This window comes from Mobula birostris, chromosome 17, assembly GCF_030028105.1.
Source record: "Mobula birostris isolate sMobBir1 chromosome 17, sMobBir1.hap1, whole genome shotgun sequence".
In the NCBI taxonomy this organism is placed as follows: Eukaryota; Metazoa; Chordata; class Chondrichthyes; order Myliobatiformes; family Myliobatidae; genus Mobula; species Mobula birostris.
In genome coordinates this window covers 62172489-62191842 of record NC_092386.1, presented here as the reverse complement: position 1 = coordinate 62191842, position 19354 = coordinate 62172489, and the positions used below count along the sequence as shown (strand labels likewise).

Below are 19354 nucleotides of genomic sequence, written 5' to 3'. Positions count from 1 at the left end.
TACAGGTATATGCACCAACAACAGGTGGAACAAATGAGGATATGGATAAATTCTATGAAGAGCTTGAACAAGCAAAGAAGGGATGCAAATCTCAAGATATTGTTATTGTCATGGGAGATCTAAATGCTAAAGTAGGACAAGGTGCTGTTGGAAATACCATAGGAAAATTTGGACTAGGAGAAAGAAATGGGTAGAATGGTGCAAGATGAATAATCAGGTCATTATGAATACTTACTGTAAAAACCATCCAAGACACTTGTGGACCTGGAAAAGTCCAGGTGATAACACTAGAAATCAAATTGACTTTATTACTATAAACCAAAGATTTAGAAACTCAGTGACTCAATGCAAAACATATCCAGGTGCAGACTGTAATAGGGAACATAACCCAATGAAAGTCATGTAAAAGTAAAACTTAAAAAACTAAAGAAGCAAAAACCTGAACAATCCCTTGACTACTCGCAATTAATTAAAGAAGAAAACTTGACAAAAATTTACAATTGACTTAAGGAGTAGATTTCAAAGTCTAGAAATAGAATCTGTTGAAGATGACAGCAATCATGTAGAAATGAAGTTTAACTCTCTGAAGGATGCCTTGGTAGAATCAGCAAAGTCAGTGATTCCTAAAAAAGAAAAAAACACAAAGAATAAATGGATGACAGATGAAATCAAAAATCTAATGGAAGAAAAGAAACTGAAGAAAGCAAATCCTATGGAATGTAAGTCCTTAGATAAAAAAGTTAAAAGCTTATGTCAAAAAGTCAAAGAGGAATGGTTAAACAAGTAATGTGAGCAACTAGAAAGAATCCCTATTACTGATCCAAAAAGGGTACATCAACAAATCAGGAGTATCACTGGTAAAAAGCTCCTCTGTTCTTCAGGTGGATGTTTGAAAGCAAAGGACAGTACCATTATCATGGAAAAAGAAGAGATTATGAACAGATGAACTGAGTATATTCAGGAATTGTTTGAAGACGATGAGGTGGAAAACCAGAAATTAAGAAGAACATTGAAGGTCCAAGTATTTTAAAATCTGAAGTTCATAATGCAATAAATAAGATGAAGAAAGGAAAGACAGCAGGTCCTGATGAATTAGTAATAGAACAAATTATCGCCCTTGAAGATTATGGAATTGAAAAACTTACTGATTTAATCAATGACATTTATGAGACTGGAATAATACCAGAAGAGATGAAAAAATCAGTGTTTATCACTCTTCCTAAGAAACCTGGGGCAATAGAATGTGGGTTACATAGGAACATAAGTTTAATGAATCATATCACTAAGATACTTATAAGAATTTTGATGACAAGAGCTAAAAGTAAGATACAAGCTGTAATAGGTAAAGAACGATGTGGTTTTGTGAAAGACAAAGGTACAAGAAACACAATATTGATGTTAAGGATACTATCAGAACGAGCTATTCAAGTGCAAAAAGGATTTGTTTGTTTTATCGACTACACAAAAGCATTTGATAAAGTGAAGCACAATAAGTTATTTGAAATATTACTGGAAACTCTAGATCTAGATTCGAAAGACCTCCACCTAATCAGAAATCTGTACTGGGAACAAACTGCCACTGTAAGATTAGATGGAGAAGTGAGTCAGTTTACAAAAATCAAGAGAGGCATTAGACAAGGATGTGCTTTCTCCCTTGATTTGTTTAATGTGTACAGTGAAACAATATTACAAAAAATAAAAGATATCTTGGGAACCAAAGTTGGCGGTGAAAACATCAATAATTTCAGATATGCGGATGACACTGTGTTAATTGCAAGTACGGAGGAAGAACTACAAAACTTAATTGATATAGTTGTTGAAGAAAGTGCAAAAATGGGTCTACCTATCAATCGCAAAAATACAGAATATATGGTGATATCCAAAAAGAAAGAGAATCCTATCTGCAGGCTGAAAATAAATGGGGAAGACATAAAACAAGTACAGAACTTTTGCTATTTAGGAAGCTGGGTGACGTCAGGTGGCAGGTGCGACATGGACATCAAAAGAAGAATAGGGATGGCAAAAAACACCTTTACGAGAATGAAGAGTATAATGACCAACATTAAACTAGGCATGACAAACCGCCTCAGAGTACTGAAATGTTACGTTTATCCAGTTATGTTATATGGATCAGAATGTTGGACAATATCTAGTAACATGAGGAAACGAATTGAAGTAGCAGAGATGTGGTTTTTGAGGAGGATGCAAAGAATATCATGGATGAAACGAATATCTAACGAGGATGTCATGAACAGAGCAAGCACAAAAAGAGAAATAATGTATGAGATCATGAAAAGGCAACATAACTTCATTGGACATGTGACTAGGAAAGAGGAGTTAGAATGCGTGGTAATTATGGGAAAGATTGATGGGAAGGAAGCAAGAGGAAGGCAAAGACAAATGATGATGGAGACAGCAGCCAGAGAACTGGAAATGAATACCAATAAATTGATCCACTTCGCCCGAAACAGGAGTGTGTGGACCATGGCAGGCAAAGCTCAATCTGGGCATGGCACCTGATGATGATGATGATGAATTTACCTTACTTTCCATGGGGTCCCACATATTTTCCTCTCCTTCTCTCATTTCCCATTAAGCTGACAAACCTTGCTCAATATGCCTCCAACTACCCCCAACCCTCTCATCTTTCAGCTAATCCAAACTCTCCTATTCTCAGGATTTCTGGCCCCCTTCCTTCTGATCACCCACCAAACTATTGGTTTGGACCTGATTCCAGACTCTAACCCTTTCTACCCTACCATGTGTTCCTTCTCTGGGACAGTTATGACTTTTGCATTTTCCACACTGACAGAAGCGATGAAGGAAATGCTGTATATCATCCAAGACTGATTCAGTAGCACCCCAGGACAAGTCTTGTCTGCTACTGAATTTATTACTTGTGGGCCTTTGGAAATGTTATTCTACAAATTGTCCAGCTAACGTTCTTTTAATAACATTGATCAATTTCTAGGCAACAATTTTTTTTTTGCCGAGAGTATCCTCACAACTTTTTTTTGAAAGCTAGCAATTACAATTTTGTTCAATTAAATGCTTATCAATATAGCATGCCTTCTGCATAAATTAATAAAAAATGTTATGCTTTTATTCAATTGCAGAACAACAAAGAGGCATCAGACATTTTATGATGGGAATTCAACTAGTCCCACTGGAATTTGTCACATTTCAGTGGCAGACCCATTCTGTAAGAGAAGTAGAGAGGTAAGTGCCATGCAATAAGACAGTTATTAATATGAATCGCAAATAGTTAAAATAATTTACCCACGACATCATCTTTATTCCACACAATTTCCAGTTATAAAAAGGTGGCTCAAGATTTTTATTGGTAGCTCCTTCAATGAAACTCTGACCATGCAGAACCTGTTTAAACATTCAGTCTAGATACAATAACACGGTGTAACAATCCAAAGAATGTGAGTTGAAGTTTCATTATGCCACTTTGAACATTTATATTAATATTTAAAAAATAAGGACAAATAGCTGGTTTTAGTCAAAGTGACAATGAATCCTGTAAAAGAAGGAAATTTGCTATTCTTAACTACTTTGGGCCTTATGTTACTCCAGTCAGACACCAATATGGTCTATTCTAATCTTCCTTCAGGCTGGCCACTGGGATGTCACAAACAATAAATTTGCAGGCTCATTTAAAATGATTAGCTAAACGTTTAGTTAAAAGGAAAGGAGCATTTTTGATGCAAAGTAATAATTTTCCTGGGTGTTTCTTAAAAAAAATGGTAGATTTAACTTGCTGGTTTTTGAAACATAGGGATACATGGGAGTAGGATTAAATCATTCTGCTGTCCAAGTGCACCAGACTTGTGCCATAAAGCCATAAGCTCAATCACTCACTTTGGTTTTGTGCTCCTTGATGCCCCTATGAACAAAAACTTAGCATCCCAGCTGTGGCATTTTCTATTAACCCACCCTTGACATATTTTTGGGGAAGACTGTTCCAGCTATATTCGAGTGAGACAAAATGATTTCTAACATCAACCCTAAGCAACATGGATCTAATCATAATGTTATACCCCTACTCTGGACTCCCACACCAGATGAAATGGTTTCTCTCCATGTGCTGTTCCCTTTAAACAAAACTACTTTGATCACAAGCACCTTCATTTGAGGCCTCTTCAACTTTTCCATGAAGTGAGAACTGAAACCTTGTTTATGTAAACCCTCCTCATAATTGAAGCATTTTAATCTTGATGAATCTGCACTGTACTCTCTCTCCAAGGATAATTTACAGCACAGATTGTGGTGCCCATAACAGAACCTAGTCTTCAAGGTGTCGTCTAAGCAAACTTGTATGTCTATAGGCCTTGTAATTATCTTTTTTATTAGTTTAGTACTGTTATTGAGAACTGTATCTAGATCACTAAAAACCCTGCTCTTTAGAAGGTCCAAGCTGCTCGTCAATTAAGAAATACTCCTGATCATCTTTTTTAAGCCCAAAGTTTAAGACGCTCTTTGGAACATTAATATGCAGGGAATGAAACAATACGGATACTGTGTAGGCAGAACGGATTAGCTCAGCTGGGCATTTAATTACTAGTTTCATTAGTTCAACATAACATGGACCAAAGTGCCTTTTCCAGTTCAGTACTGTTCTATGCAATTGGAAGACCTTTAGCCTTTTTCAAATAAAACTTCATTTGCTATAGTTTTCATCTTTCAATGTTTGTACTCTCATCTATCTTGTTTACTCTATTATCCTAATTTAGTCATCATCATCATCATCAGGTGCCATGCCCAGTTTGAGCTTTGACTGCCATGGCCCACACACTCCTGTTTCACGTCAAGTAGATCAATTCATCGGTATTCATTTCCAGATCTCTGGCTGCTGTCTCTGTCATCATTTGTCTTTGCCTTCCTTTTGCTTTCTTTCCTTCAATCTTTCCCATAATTACCGTGCATTCTAACTCCTCTTTCCTTATCACATGTCCATTGAAGTTACATTGCCTTTTCATCATCTCATACATTATTTCTCTTTTTGTGCTTGCTCTGTTCATGACATCCTGGTTAGATATTCGTTTCGTCCATGATATTCTTTGCATCCTCCTCAAAAACCACATCTCTGCTGCTTCAATTCGTTTCCTCATGTTACTAGATATTGTCCAACATTCTGATCCATATAACATAACTGGATAAACGTAACATTTCAGTACTCTGAGGTGGGTTGTCATGCCTAGTTTAGTGTTGGTCATTATACTCTTCATTCTCGTAAAGGTGTCTTTTGCCATCCCTATTCTTCTTTTGATGTCCATGTCGCACCTGCCACCTGACGTCACCCAGCTTCCTAAGTAGCAAAACTTCTGTACTTGTTTTATGTCTTCCCCGATAATTTTCAGTCTGCAGATAGGATTCTCCTTCTTTTTGGATACCACCATGCATTCTGTCTTTTTGCAGTTGATAGGTAGACCCATTTTTGCACTTTCTTCAACAACTTTATCAATTAAGTTTTGTAGTTCTTCCTCCGTACTTGCAATTAACAGTGTCATCCGCATATCTGAAATTATTGAAGTTTTCACCGCCAACTTTGATTCCCAAGATGTCTCTTATTTAGTATCTTTTGCAATTTTAGGTATTCAGTTTCCTGTTGTCAATCATTTGTACATATAGTGTAAAGCAAAGCCCCAAGGTATCATTGGTTATTTTCTGAAATACTCAGCAGGCCGGGCAGTATCTGTGGAAAGAGAAACAGAATTAACATCTTCAACCAGAAACATTAACTGTCTTTCACATTCCACAGATATTGCCTTACCGAATGCTTACAAATTTACAAAATTCCACAGATGTTGCTGTTTACAAAATTTCCTGATTTTATATCAGTTTATCAGTTAATAATTAGTTACTTTATGCTGCTTTCAAGTAGATTATCCTTACTTTCACTATTTCACCACTTCCCTGTCTAAATAATCCCAATTTCATACACTGACTCTTTTTGGCAGTCTTTTTTATGTGGAATCTTTCCAAAGTCTTCTAGTATTCCATATGATTAATACAGACAATTAGTTATTTGTTACTTGGTCAACAATAACTCAGTTCAATAAACATAACTTGTGTGTTTTACTTTAACAAGTGTTTATAAAAAAAAATTGTGGGGTACTATCACTTCCTGGACATGGAACTGACTTCACAAAAGTGTCTTGGAAAAATTCACTTATTTTTGGTTTTAAATATATAGTATGGTGAGCAAAAATGTGACTAAGTGAATTGTTTCAATAAAAGAATATAATCCAGAAATAAAAGTATTGGATAGCTCATTGGCTTTTTCCATTTTAAAAAATCTTTATTTTAATAGCATTTTTCTTGCACATCCTCTTCAGCATTTAAACATTATACCCACAGTGCCGCAGACTGGTTTTGCTGATGATACTCAGTGAGCCATTTCCCCTTTCCTCATCAGACAGGGCACTGTCATACTTGAACTGAATCACATGCAATACATGTGCATACCATGTTAAGAAAAGTAGGTAGGAACTAAATGGCAATCTTGAAGCAAGTATTATTTTTAACAATTAAACCAATCAGCAGTTTGTATTTTATTTACTTATTGAGATACAGCACAGAATAGGCCTTACAGGCCCTTCGAGCTGCTCTGCCCTCAGAAAGAGAGACCTGCAAATTACGAATCATAAATATGTACCACTCTTCCATTAACTTTGCCACAATGGTAGATTGCTAACAACTTCCTTCTGAATTTCAAATAAATGCTGGAGTTATATGATAAAAATAGGTACTTAACCTCTTAATGAAAGGATTCATGTTCTTTTGATGCTTTTTGGTCTCTATAATGAAAAGGGAAATATTTAAACTCATGGTCAGATTGGTGGAATAATAAGTTTTCTGTCTCTGTTATCTGTTTCTATACATAATTTGATTTTAATTCACTTTTCCTTTTGTCATTTTTGTCTCAATTTTAAATGTCATTAGTAGATGCGACAAGTTATTTGCCCAAATGTCACCAGGCTTCCATTGTGTCTCATCAACTGGCAGTTTCAATAGTTTACAACACAAAAATATTACATGCTGAATGGTGCGGTAAAAGATTTTACTGATGCCCTCCAGCAATTTTGAAATTTTACTCATTCAAGGACATTCCTGCAAAAGCTTAAAGACTCAGTTTTGAAGGTAAAAATAAATAGGTACTTCCAATATTCATCATATGATTTAAATAAAACAACACTGTGCATTTACAATGTGGATTAGTACAAACTCAATGTGGTGCTGATTGAAGTAAAATTTATATTGGCCAACTGTTCTTTGACTAAATGCCATGGGATCTTTTTCATCGTATTGTCCTTAATGACAAAACTCTTGAACATGTGTAAACATAGTTCCAGCTGTGAACTAACAATCTGGTCATACATTGACCAAGCCAGAGTTGTTAATCTGCAGAAGACTGACCTCTACAAAAGGATAGTTCGAATACTGGGATTAGGAAGATCTTCTGATTCCTTTGTAGTGATTGAGTTTGTCTCCTTTGCACAGCATTCCCATGACAAACTCTAGGTCCATTGCATTTATCAGAGACATGGTTTAAATCCCAAAAGAATCTTCCCAATGTAACAACTTCTACCCTGTTCTCATTCTTGCACCCTCAATAAACAATGGAGATTTGAAAATAGAGTCCTGTCTTCGCTCATGTAAAATTCCTTTGTATCTATTGCTGGTAATGTTCTGACAATTGTTTTGAACTTGCAGAAAATGTTATGTTTTTATCAGAATTGCTAATGAGTGGTGACTTTTAGCTTTCTAATTTCTTTATTATTTCCGTTTAAAGGTGTTAATAGACATTGTAAAAAAACTGGGTATTAAGCACCATGCAAAGGGAACAGTGGTTACCATTGAAGGACCCCGTTTCTCCTCTCGAGCTGAGAGCCAGATGTTCCGTCAGTGGCATGGTGATGTGATCAACATGACCACAGTTCCTGAAGTTGTGCTGGCTAACGAAGCGGGCATCAGTTATGTTAGCATTGCCATGGCCACTGACTATGACTGCTGGAAGGAAAATGAAGAGGCGGTTAGTACTGTGTTCTGTTTCCTTGAAATTTTCGATTAATAAGCACATTAGTCTATGCTATTGTGGCGCAAAGTAACCTTACTGCAAACAGATTTACAGGTGGGAGAGAAAATAATGCATATCAGTTATAAAATGATTTCTGGAAATAATCCTCCGTTTTACATTTCTGAACTTTATACAGATGTGATGTCTCTTGAAGCTGTTGTTAGAGTTTCAGCATTCTGGCCTAATGCAGGACTTCTGCATTCTTCAGTCTTTAGTCTAGGGGTATCTTCTAAATGAGCGCTGCTCCTGTTTGATAATGAATGCTAAATGGAGGCCCATATGCATTGTTCCTTCCAAACACAGCCAAAAGTTTATAAATACCCCTTAAATAGGCAGTTTTAAAGTACATTGCAGTTTGCAGTAGAATGCAAGTCCGTAGCAATCTAGAGTGTAAAAGATAAAAGATCTTAAAGATAAGCTTTATTTGTCACGTGTACATTGACACACACAGTGAAATGCATTGTTTGTGTCAATGACCAACACAGTCTAAATATGTGCTGGGGGTAGCCCTTGAGTTGCCATGCTTGCGTAGTATGCTCATAACTTACTAGCCCTTACTTATTCTTTGGAATTTGGAAGGAAACCCATCAGGTCACAGGGAGAATGTACTGATTCCTTACAGATAGTGGCAGGAACTGAACCCGGGTCACTGGCACCGTAAAACATTATACTTTATTGTCGCCAAACAATTGATACTAGAATGTACAATCATCACAGCGCTATTTGATTCTGCGCTTCCCACTCCCTGGATTACAAATATTAAATATTTAAAATATTAAAAATAGTAAAAATTAGTAAATGTTAAAAATTTAAATTGTAAATCATAAATAGAAAATAGAAAAGTGGAAAGTAAGGTAGTGCAAAAAAACCGAGAGGCAGGTCCGGATATTTGGAGAGTACGGCCCAGATCCGGGTCAGGATCCGTTCAGCAGTCTTATCACAGTCGGGAAAAAGCTGTTCCCAAATCTGGCCGTACGAGTCTTCAAGCTCCTGAGCCTTCTCCCGGAGGGAAAAGGGACGAGAAGTGTGTTGGCTGGGTGGGTCGTGTCCTTGATTATCCTGGCAGCACTGCTCCGACAGCATGCGGTGTAAACTGAGTCCAAGGACGGAAGATTGGTTTGTGTGATGTGCTGCGCTGTGTTCACGATCTTCTGCAGCTTCTTTCGGTCTTAGACAGGACAACTTCCATACCAGGTTATGATGCACCCTAGAAGAATGCTTTCTACAGTGCATCTATAAAAATTAGTGAGGGTTTTAGGGGACAGGCCAAATTTCTTTAGTTTTCTCAGGAAGTAAAGGCACTGGTGGGCCTTGTTGGCAGTGAACGCTGCTTGGTTGGACCAAGTCAGGTCATTTGTGATATTGACCCCAAGGAACTTAAAGCTTTTGACCTGTTCCACTTGCGCACCACCGATGTAAATTGGGTCCTGCTGTCCGCTACTCCTCCTGAAGTCAACAACCAATTCCTTCATCTTGCTGACGTTGAGGGATAGGTTATTGTCTTCGCACCATGCCACCAGGTTCTTAATTTCCTTTCTGTACTCAAACTCATCATTACCCGAGATACGGCCTACAATTGTTGTGTCATCAGCAAACTTATATATTGAGTTTGATGGAAACTTGGCTACACAATCATTGGTGTATAGTGAGTACAGCAGGGGGCTGAGTACACAGCTTTGTGGGGCACTGGTGCTCAGAGTGATTGTAGAGGAGAGCTTGTTCCCTATTTTTACAGCCTGGGTCCTGTCTGTGAGGATGTTGAAGATCCAGCTGCAGATCTGAGTGCTAAGGCCCAGGTTGCGGAGTTTGGAAATCAGCTTATTTGGAATGATGGTATTAAAGGCAGAGCTGTAAATGAAAAGGAGCCTTACGTATGCGTCTTTATTCTCCAGGTTTTCTAAGGAGGAATGTAGGGCCAGAGAGATGGCATCTGCCATTGACCTGTTGCTCCGGTAAGCGAATTACAAAGCGTTGAGGTTGACCAGTAGGCTGTGGTTGATGTGTGCCATAACCAATCTCTCGAAGCACTTCATAGCAATTGATGTCAAAGCCACAGGTCGATAGTAATTCAGGCATGCCACCTTGCTCTTCTTCGGCACTGGGATTATCGTTGCCTTCTTAAAACACGAGGGGATCTTAGACTGAAGCAAGGAGCAGTTGAAGATGTCAGCAAACACTCCAGCTAGCTCGCTTGCACAGGCCCGGAGAACCCGTCCTGGGACGCCATCTGGGCCCATCGCCTTCCTTGGATTTATGTTCAGGAAGGCCCTTCTAACGTCCTCCTCGGTGACGATGAATCTCGATGCCACCAGGTCCGGTTCATCTGGAGGGAACGGGACGTTCCTCTTCTGTTCGAATCTTGCGTAGAATACGTTAAGTTTGTCAGGAAGAGAAGTGCCACAGATATTGATATTCCCAGCCTTTTCTTTGCGCCCAGTGATCTCATTTAGACCCTGCCATAGTCTACTGGCATTCCGCTGGTTAACCTAGGCTTCCAATTTGGCTCGATATTTCCTCTTGGCACCCTTAATGGCTTCCCGGAGTTCACGCCTGGATTCTGTGTAGCGACTGGTATCCCTGGACCTAAAAGCCGCAGCTCTATCCTGTAAAAGGGACTTGTCCTCATTATACTAGCTACTATGCTACCATGCTGCCCATATCAATTTTATTGTGACATTTGTAGACAACTTAGAATGTAGAATTAAATACATTTTTGATTTATTTTTGTCCGTCCTTTATTGAAGGTGTTAATGTTTGCACCACAGGTCTAATAGTGTTCAGGAGGTCAAAGGTTCAAAGGTCAAATTTAATGTCAGAGAAATGTATACTATATACATCCTGAAATGCTTTTTCTTCGCAAGCATCCACGAAAACAGAGAAGTGCCCCAAAGAATGAATGACAGTTAAATGTGAGAACACCAAAGTCCCCCCCAGATCCCCCCTCCCTCCACCAGCAAAAAAAACGCGCGTCAGTACTATCACCGAGCCCAAGCGTGTGCTAAGCAATAGCAAAGACACAGACCAAAGTTACCCCAAAGGCTTCGCATTTCATCTGAAGTTCAACAACCCACTGGTTCTCTCTCTCCCTGGCAAGGGAGAGGGAGGTGTCCCCCATTTTCACAGCAAGTGGGAGACATAGCAGCATCCCGCTGGGTTACGATGTTAAAACTCCATATCGTCGCTTTTTTTGACCTCTGTATCCGAAGATCGCGAAGACCTCGGGACTTTGGGCCCATAGCGAAAGATTTTCCGGCCTCCCTGACCATACAGGAGTCTTCTGCCGTGACACCGACCCTCAATCTGCCCGTGTCCAGAGCCCCAAGATCTTAGGCTTCTGAACATCATCGAGGTTCTCAGGCCAAACTCTTGGCGTGTCGAATAATGGCCAGTTGTGGAACCCCAAGAACGGGTCCCATTCCCGCAAAGAACCAAAGTCTGCATGTAACTCCAGATCAGAGTCATCAAAAGAACCCTGAAAGAGAAAAATAGAGATATTAAAGATATAAATATCATTGATTCCAAAGATGCAAGCAAGGAGTCGCCGTTAGGCGCCATCATTCCTCCTGAGCTCCACCCCTTTTCTGTGTTTCAGTGTTTCAAAATATTCTACATATTGTCAGCAAATTTTGACCTCCAGCATGTTGTGTGTGTTACTCTCTCCCTTTTTGCAATGGAGGTCATTACAGCAAATCTTGTTTTGGTTCTTACCTGCATTACATACAAGGGCACTTTACGGTAACGGTGAAGAGCAGAAGCCCAGATTACTTCATTCTTTCCTATTTGTATTGGCTCTCAAAAATGCACTGTGGTGTCCTTATTGGAGATCAGTTAATTCTACAGATGCAACATCTGGCTGAAGACTTTGGATCTGTGGGTATAGTTATAAATCATGGAATATGTGGTTACTTTTCAGTATTTTATTTGTAAGGTATCTTGTTTAGACAATAACAAATTATCTTAAAGTGTAGTCTAACATACTTGATGAGATGGAGACTATAGATTGCTTAACTGTCTGGCAACTGAGTCATGTATTAATTAGTAAATACTTCTTGTTGAATACTTTGTTGGTGGATTATATTGTTCAGTTGATTCCATCAGCGAGAAGTATCCACAGTGTGTGTGTTTAAAAGTAGGATGAGCATTTTACTGCAGTAAAGAAATTAGTTTTCATCAAGAATTGCCTGGTGTACACCAGCTTGATGAGGTTACTTAACTAACCAGAAATTAATTGGGGGGATGTTTAAGCCAATTGATGACTACCCATTCTACTATTGTACTAAACTGTAAGAGTCAGCAGTATATTTATGATTGATGCACAACTGGATATACATTTACTCTAATAAATTGATCTTCGGGCTTATTTATAACAATTGAGGCTGCCAAGGGTGTTTCTACTCACAAGAAATTAACATTGAGAACTTTTACCTTTACCAGAAGCTCCCAGATGGAATATGTAGGAATTATTATACTAATTGTGTGGTATCAGCAGAAATACTGTTATGAACTACCATTTTTAAAATGTTACTGCAGGAATAGTTAGTTACTATTTATTAATTTGAGTGTTGTGGTGGAGATGCATCTCTACCAAAGGAGGTGTAAGGCGCTCCTTCCCTCCACTAGCCTGCAAGTCACCCATTGGGCAATGTGTAGCACATGCTTAGACCCCTGATCAGGACCATGTGAAGCCATGGGATCAGCTGGTGGTTGGTCATACAAGCAGCTGGTGCATATCACAAGTCCTGGTTATGCAACCACTGATGCCAGACAGACAATCTCTGGAGAGTATTGATAGTGGCTGGGGTCATGCACTTTGTAAAAGCACTGCCCAGAAGAAGGCAATGGCAAAGTACTTCTGCAGAGAAATTTGCCAAGAGCAATCATGGTCATGAGACCATAATTGCCCACGTCATACAACACAGCATATAATAATGATGATGTTTTATTAATTATTACTAATCAAGATATTTTCCTTATCACTGCTCTACAATGTTAATGTTTTGTGTTACTGGAAATCTCTGATATTGTATGGTTTTTCAGAAATACCATTGGTTTGGCATCTGGTTGAGCCTGGTTCTATTTTCCGTGCTCCCTATAGCCCTGTTTCTGTGTTTCCTTTAAACTCATGGAGGCTTTGTTTCCTGCACTCCCTATAAACTCAACGAGGCCCCATTTACTGCATTCCTTTCAAACTCGGGCCCTATTTCCCACTATTAAACTTACCTGCTTCCATAGAAAATTTATTATGCTACTGTGTAATGTTTGAAAGAAGGTATATTAGAAATTCAGTGGTGTTGTGAAAGAAGTACTGTCCAATAGTCTGGAGGGATAACTAGTCCAGCACCACCAAAGTCTTATGGATGCTAAATTATTGGAGTTTTGCTGTTTTGAATTGTTATTTATTGCTACATTGCCAGAGCTTGTGATAGTCATCAGCTTATTCCAGAATGGTCTTTAGTTATAGTAGTTGCTGTATTTAATGTTTTGCATTTCTTGAAGTCGCCTTTCACTGTCCTGCCATTGTTAGTATTCAACTCACTGATGTTTCAGTTAAGGTGAAATGTTGATAATGAATTTCTCTGGTTGGTATACTTTTAATTTTCAATAATGGGTACCACTGGTCCCCTACCAGTCCTCACTATGTAAAATTATATTAACTGCTGAGTATTTTTAAACAATTCATATTCGCAGTTACCACAAGATATTAACTTTATTTTTGTTTTCTAACACGTGATGTGGTCCCTTCCCATGGTTGATGGACTGTTGAGTTGTTCTGATGCAAACTCAAGAACCTGAAAAATTAACTCTATATCTCTCTCTGTTTGGATACAAATTGGCTTGGTGAATGTTTCCAGAAATTTCTGCTTTATGTTGTTTTGGGTTATTTGATAGTTTGTGTATAAAACTTTTGGTTTAAGATGGCACTGGTGAAATACAGGGACGACTTGCTGGCAATAAATAAAACAAACAGAACCATAAATTACTGTATTGATCATACTTTTTCTCGGATATGATCTCTGCAATCAATAGCCTGCAACTTCCTTCCTAAAGTTGCACTATTGAATGGCTTGTGTAACCTGGCATCTTTACGGTGTGAACTGCAGCCCCAAAGGTGCAAGATGGTTGCAGCGTGGCAGGTATGGGCCCAATTGATGCAGAGGGGCCCAGGCCTGAGAACGGGGAATGAGCCAATGTTTGGCCATTGCTGGAGTGCACTCAGAGGCAATTTGATTTGGCAGAACTGAGGTAAGTCAAGCGGAGGCAAGGCAAAGATGAAGCGGCAGTGCCCGGGCCCGAGAGCAAGGAACAAGCCAAGGTTTGGCTGACTTAAACGCCAGGCTCAGATTGAAGCGGTCAGGGTGTTGGGGCCAGAGGAGCGAGGCAGGCTGGTGTTCACCTTGCTACTCTGCAAGGCTTACTTGTCTCTGCGCTGAAGTGAGGCTGTGGCTTACAAACCAGTGGGTGCTTGGATGGGCTGCAGTGATGATTGGCCTTGTGGCTGTGGACTCACAGTTCTGAGTGTTATTTGCTTACTTTCATTGTTTGCACAATTTGTTTTCTGCACATTGGGTGTTTGATTGTCTTTTTTTAATGGGTTCTATTCGTTTCTTTGTTGCGTGTGGCTGCCTCTAAGGAGACAAATCTCAACGTTATGTATGGTATACAGACTTTGATAACAAATGTACTTTGAACTTTGAACTACAGAACAATAAGTCAGTAACATTCAACAAGTTTATAAAACCAGAAGGGGGAGTGTTGAATGAAAACTAATGGAGGGAGAGCTGAAAGTAGTTACTATCTGACTAGAGACCACAACCAGCTGGGAAGAAAAGCATTGCCAATATTCCTTGTGATCTATTCCACTTCAGTAGGATATAGTCTTCAACTTCAGAGCTATTCCCCAAACCACTGTAATCCACAGAGAGATGGTGCTGCAACAGTGGTAATAAATGGAATATCTGAACAAAAATGTGTTTTGGAGGAGAACTTAAGAGGTCCTGTTCTTGCAATATTTCTACATTTGCAGTTCTGCGGGAAGAGGTTATAGGGAAATAATAAGAGTAAAGTTGGCAAGTTGATTGAGCATTCCCTGGGCTACTAAAATGGTAGTAAGAGTATACAGTGTTCAATCCATTGTTACATCTGGAGTACAAAACATTTGGTATGGAAACTGTGCGACACACACAAAATGCTGGCAGAATTGAGCAGGTCAGGCAGCATCTATAGACATTCCCCCACCCCCCATCCACTTTCCACCTTCCACAGGAATCACTCCCTCTGTGATGCCCTTGTCTATTTGTCCTTCCCTATTGATCTCCCTCCTGGCACTTATCTCTGCAAGCGGCAGAAGTGCCACGCCTGCTCATTCACCTCCATTCTGAGCCCCAAACAGTCCTTCCCAGTGAGGCAACACTTCACCTGCAAATCGACTGGGGTCGCCTGCTGTATCTGATCCTCCCTGTGCGACCTCCTCTGCATTGGTGAGACCCAACATAGATTGTGGGACCAATTTGTTGTGCACCTGAGCTCCATGTGCAAAGGTGGAATTTCCTGGTGGGCAACCATTTCAATATCTTTCACCCTTGCTGTTCTGATGTGTCAGCCTGTACCCTCCTGTTCTGCCATGATGAGGCCAATCTCAGGCTGGAGGAACAACACCTCATACCTGTTTAGGTAGCCTCCAACCTGATAGCATGAACATCAATTTCTCCACATTCTGGCCATTTTTGCCCCTGCCCATTCCCTGTTCTTCATTTCCCCACTCTGCCTCTTACTTCTCCTCACCTGCCTATCACCTCCCCCGGTGCCCCTCCTCCTTCCCTATCTCCCATGATCAACTCTCCTCTCCTATCAGATTCCTCCTTCTCCAGCCCTTTGCCTTTTCCACATAATCTTCCAGCTTCTTACTTTCTCCCTTCTTCCACCCCCCCCCCCACCTTCTTATTTTGGCTTTTTTCCCTTTAAAGTCCTGATGAATGGTCTGAGCCTGAAACGTCAACTGTTTATTGATTTCCATAGATGTTGCCTGACCTGCTGAGTTCCTCCAGCATTTTGTGTGTATTGCTGTGGATTTCCAGAGTCTCTGGGATCTTTTGTGGTATTGAGTCAGTTGCCTAATTTATATTCAGTTCAATTCTCTTTTGATTCACTTCAGTAGGATATATTCTTCAACTTCAGAGATGACAAACCAATATAATAGGTCAATCTGGCATTAAAAAAAGGGATTTTTATGCTCCAGGACAGCTTTTAGATGATTAGTTGACGTGCTATTTAAGTTTCCATTTAACTATTTTACTATATCAAGATATTTAATTATTTTAATAATTGTGCTCAATTGTGGTTGCTGGGATTTAAAACATCTATTAATTAGCATTCTAAAAATAATGCACACTTTCATGTGTAGTATTATGCAGTATCATATTAAGTTCACGTGTTTGGCCTTCATGGGAGATCCACATCCTTCTTTTTCTGCACAATTGTTTCCACTACAATTGGCAACTGACCAATGAAGTATTGCAGCATAAAAACAATGAGGCTATTCTAGAGTTAACATGCATTCAAGAATTATGTATCTGTTTTTTTGTATATAACATTATTTCAGATCTGAGATGGATTTTTTTCACCCTTCTAACTTTTTGTCATTTCCAGTGAGGATGTGAAGGAGTAGAACGTTCTTCCCATCTATCAGAATCAGATTTAATATCACCGGCAAATGTTGTGAAATTGTTAATTTTGCAGCAGCAGTACCATGCAATACATGTTAAAATGTGGCGGGGGGGGTGCAGAGGGACTGTGAATTACAGTATATAAGTGTGTGTCTTCAGGATTCTGTGCTTCCTTCCTGATGACAGCAATAAGAAGAGGGCATGTCCTGGGTGATGGGATTCTTAATGATTGACACTGCCCTGGAGGTGTCCTGGATACTATCTACGTCATAGATGGATCGTCTATGTATAGTAATACCACCATAGTAGTTTCAACTAATAAAACATTTATCAGTTTGGGTAGATAAAGGATTGTTTGCCAACCTTCTGTTTCCAATGGAAAACTATGCTTGATGGCAGTGTGGGGTGGAATATTGGATCACAATCTTCTTTTAACTCTTCTCAACACTTTGCAATGATCAAAGGAAAGGAAGAGTAGGCAAGGTGTATGATGAGAAACTAATTCAATATTTCTTATTTTATATCATTGCTTAATATTAAATTAACCAGTTTTGATGACTATTGCATGATTACTATCATATTTTTCACAACTGGGGGAGGGGGGAAATAGATAACCAGAACCTTAAAAAACTACTTCCCCTGTTGTATATGTCTCTCCTTTGATTTTGAAAATAGTAACTTAGCTGTCTTTAAGTTATATTGAATCATATCACTGCAAGTTATGCAGAAGCAGTTCAGGAAATTGTTTTCATTGTTTTGTTTTTCACCCACTCAGTCAAGTAGGTTGTTTTGAAATATTGACTACCAGGGAGGAACTTACTTCATGTACAAATGTGTTAAGGGCATACAAGGGCCTGTGTCATATACAGTCTGATATCAAATGAAACAAAAATAAAGCCTAGAGTAAGACAGATATTGCAATAGAAAACTGATGTTATTAAGTCTGAATCTATGCTATTGGCTGAAACCTAATTCCTTCAACGATTGGGAGGATCCTGCTGTCATTTCCAGGGATACAGATATTAAAGACATTTTTACAGAATTCTCATTATCTATACAAAATTACATTCAATTCAGAACATCACATCCATTGCAGTTCAAAAACAAATCACAACATGAACACTGATGAGAATATGAGCTTGACTATCCACAAAATACCCTGGTTGTCCATAAATCTTTGCAAGTTGGGATTAACCTTTTGTAGGCCTAGTGCTTCAAATTCAAGAGGGGTGGGTTGGAGAAAAGAAGACCACTGGAAAAATTGAGACAGCTAATATGACATTGGCTGTTAGTGATGAATAGATCTAGGGAGGGGGAAAGGTCAGAGGAAGATTAAATTGAGATTGAGTCAAATGATGATGAAGCTGAGACTCTTTTGTACAATGTTGGTTGGTTGGCATCTGTCTTTCTCGAAGGACAATGGATGATGATGATCATCATCATCACAAGCCTGGGTGGAAGGCAAGGAGATTCTGAGATGCCTAGTTGTGAAGATCCTCCTCTCGGCTTCACCGGTGTAATCCAAAGGAAAGCTAATGAAGCAATAGGTTTGGCACCAGCTTGGCTGCAGGAGCTGCCGGAAGGATGTTCAATGATGTCCAGCTGCCGTAGGGACTCCACTCTGGATTTATCCTGAGTTTACTCCTGTAGCCTCGACTCTTCCGAGGATGCCCACAAAGCAGTTGGCTATTTACCCATAGCTAGGGACCTGGCTCACGAGCACCAGGGTGGGTCTGCGTGCTACATGTGCAGGGGCTAGACCTCCTCCCATTCCTCTGTAGTTCAGCCTGAGTCCAAAAGGAGTTCAGTTTCCATGTGTCATCAGTGAGGAGGCACTGCATGAGGCTTGTACAGTGTTAGTTCAGAGTCAAAGAGGTTAGGCGATTAGAAGATAGTGAAAAGAGATGGGCTATGAGGAAAGTGAAGACAGGGAAGGATCCAGTGGATTTTTAACATTCAGAATTTAGATTAGATTATGAGGACACATAGTCCTCTTCTATTGTCATTTAGTAATGCATGCATTAAGAAATGATACAATGTTCCTCCAGTGTAATATCACGGAAACACAAGACAGACCAAGACTGAAAAACTGACAAAAACCACATAATTATAACATATAGTTACAACAGTGCAAGCAATATCGTAATTTGATAGAGAATGGACCATGGGCACGAATTTGTTGATTTTTGTAATTATTGGTGGTGGATGAAGAAAAACTTCAGCTTGTTCAGTCCTGATTGTAATGTCACTGATTGTCTGCACTAATGCTGCCCTGATTACTGGACATTTCCATGATTCTCTTCTATTTCTGCAGTGATTACTGCAGTGATCACTATCTCACAGCTGCAACACTGTTTTTTGTTTGCCGTGCTATGTACTCATTTACTTTTAGTTTCAAATTCTTTAGACTGATCAGCTGCGGTTAACAAGTTTTCACCTCCCTCACTGTCAGCATCAACTCAGTCTCTACCTTATCAGAGAAATTCTGTTTTTTCTCCCCACCCCTCTCATTCTGAAATTTAAAACACCCTTGATTTGTAATATTGATGAAAGGTCATCAGCCTGAAAGGTTAGCACTCTTTTGTAAGTTGTTATCTAACTTGCT

The 19354-nt window shown here is 39.3% G+C and overlaps 1 protein-coding gene across 4 annotated transcripts in view; it reads left to right on the top strand.

Moving 5' to 3' along the window:
• Positions 1-19354, top strand: part of mtap (methylthioadenosine phosphorylase) — a 214456-nt gene that overhangs the window by 148896 nt on the left and 46206 nt on the right. For 3 of the 4 annotated variants that reach the window (XR_011889555.1, XM_072281781.1, XM_072281779.1), the window contains exons 5-6: positions 3117-3219; positions 7802-8041. Coding sequence is in view for 2 of the 4 variants with exons in the window: in XM_072281781.1 (XP_072137882.1) it covers positions 3117-3219; positions 7802-8041 (343 nt within the window). In the remaining 2 variants the exon portion in view is untranslated. Of the gene's footprint in view, positions 1-3116; positions 3220-7801; positions 8042-9978; positions 10039-19354 lie in introns of all 4 variants that reach the window. The other variant, XR_011889556.1, reaches the window with a different exon arrangement.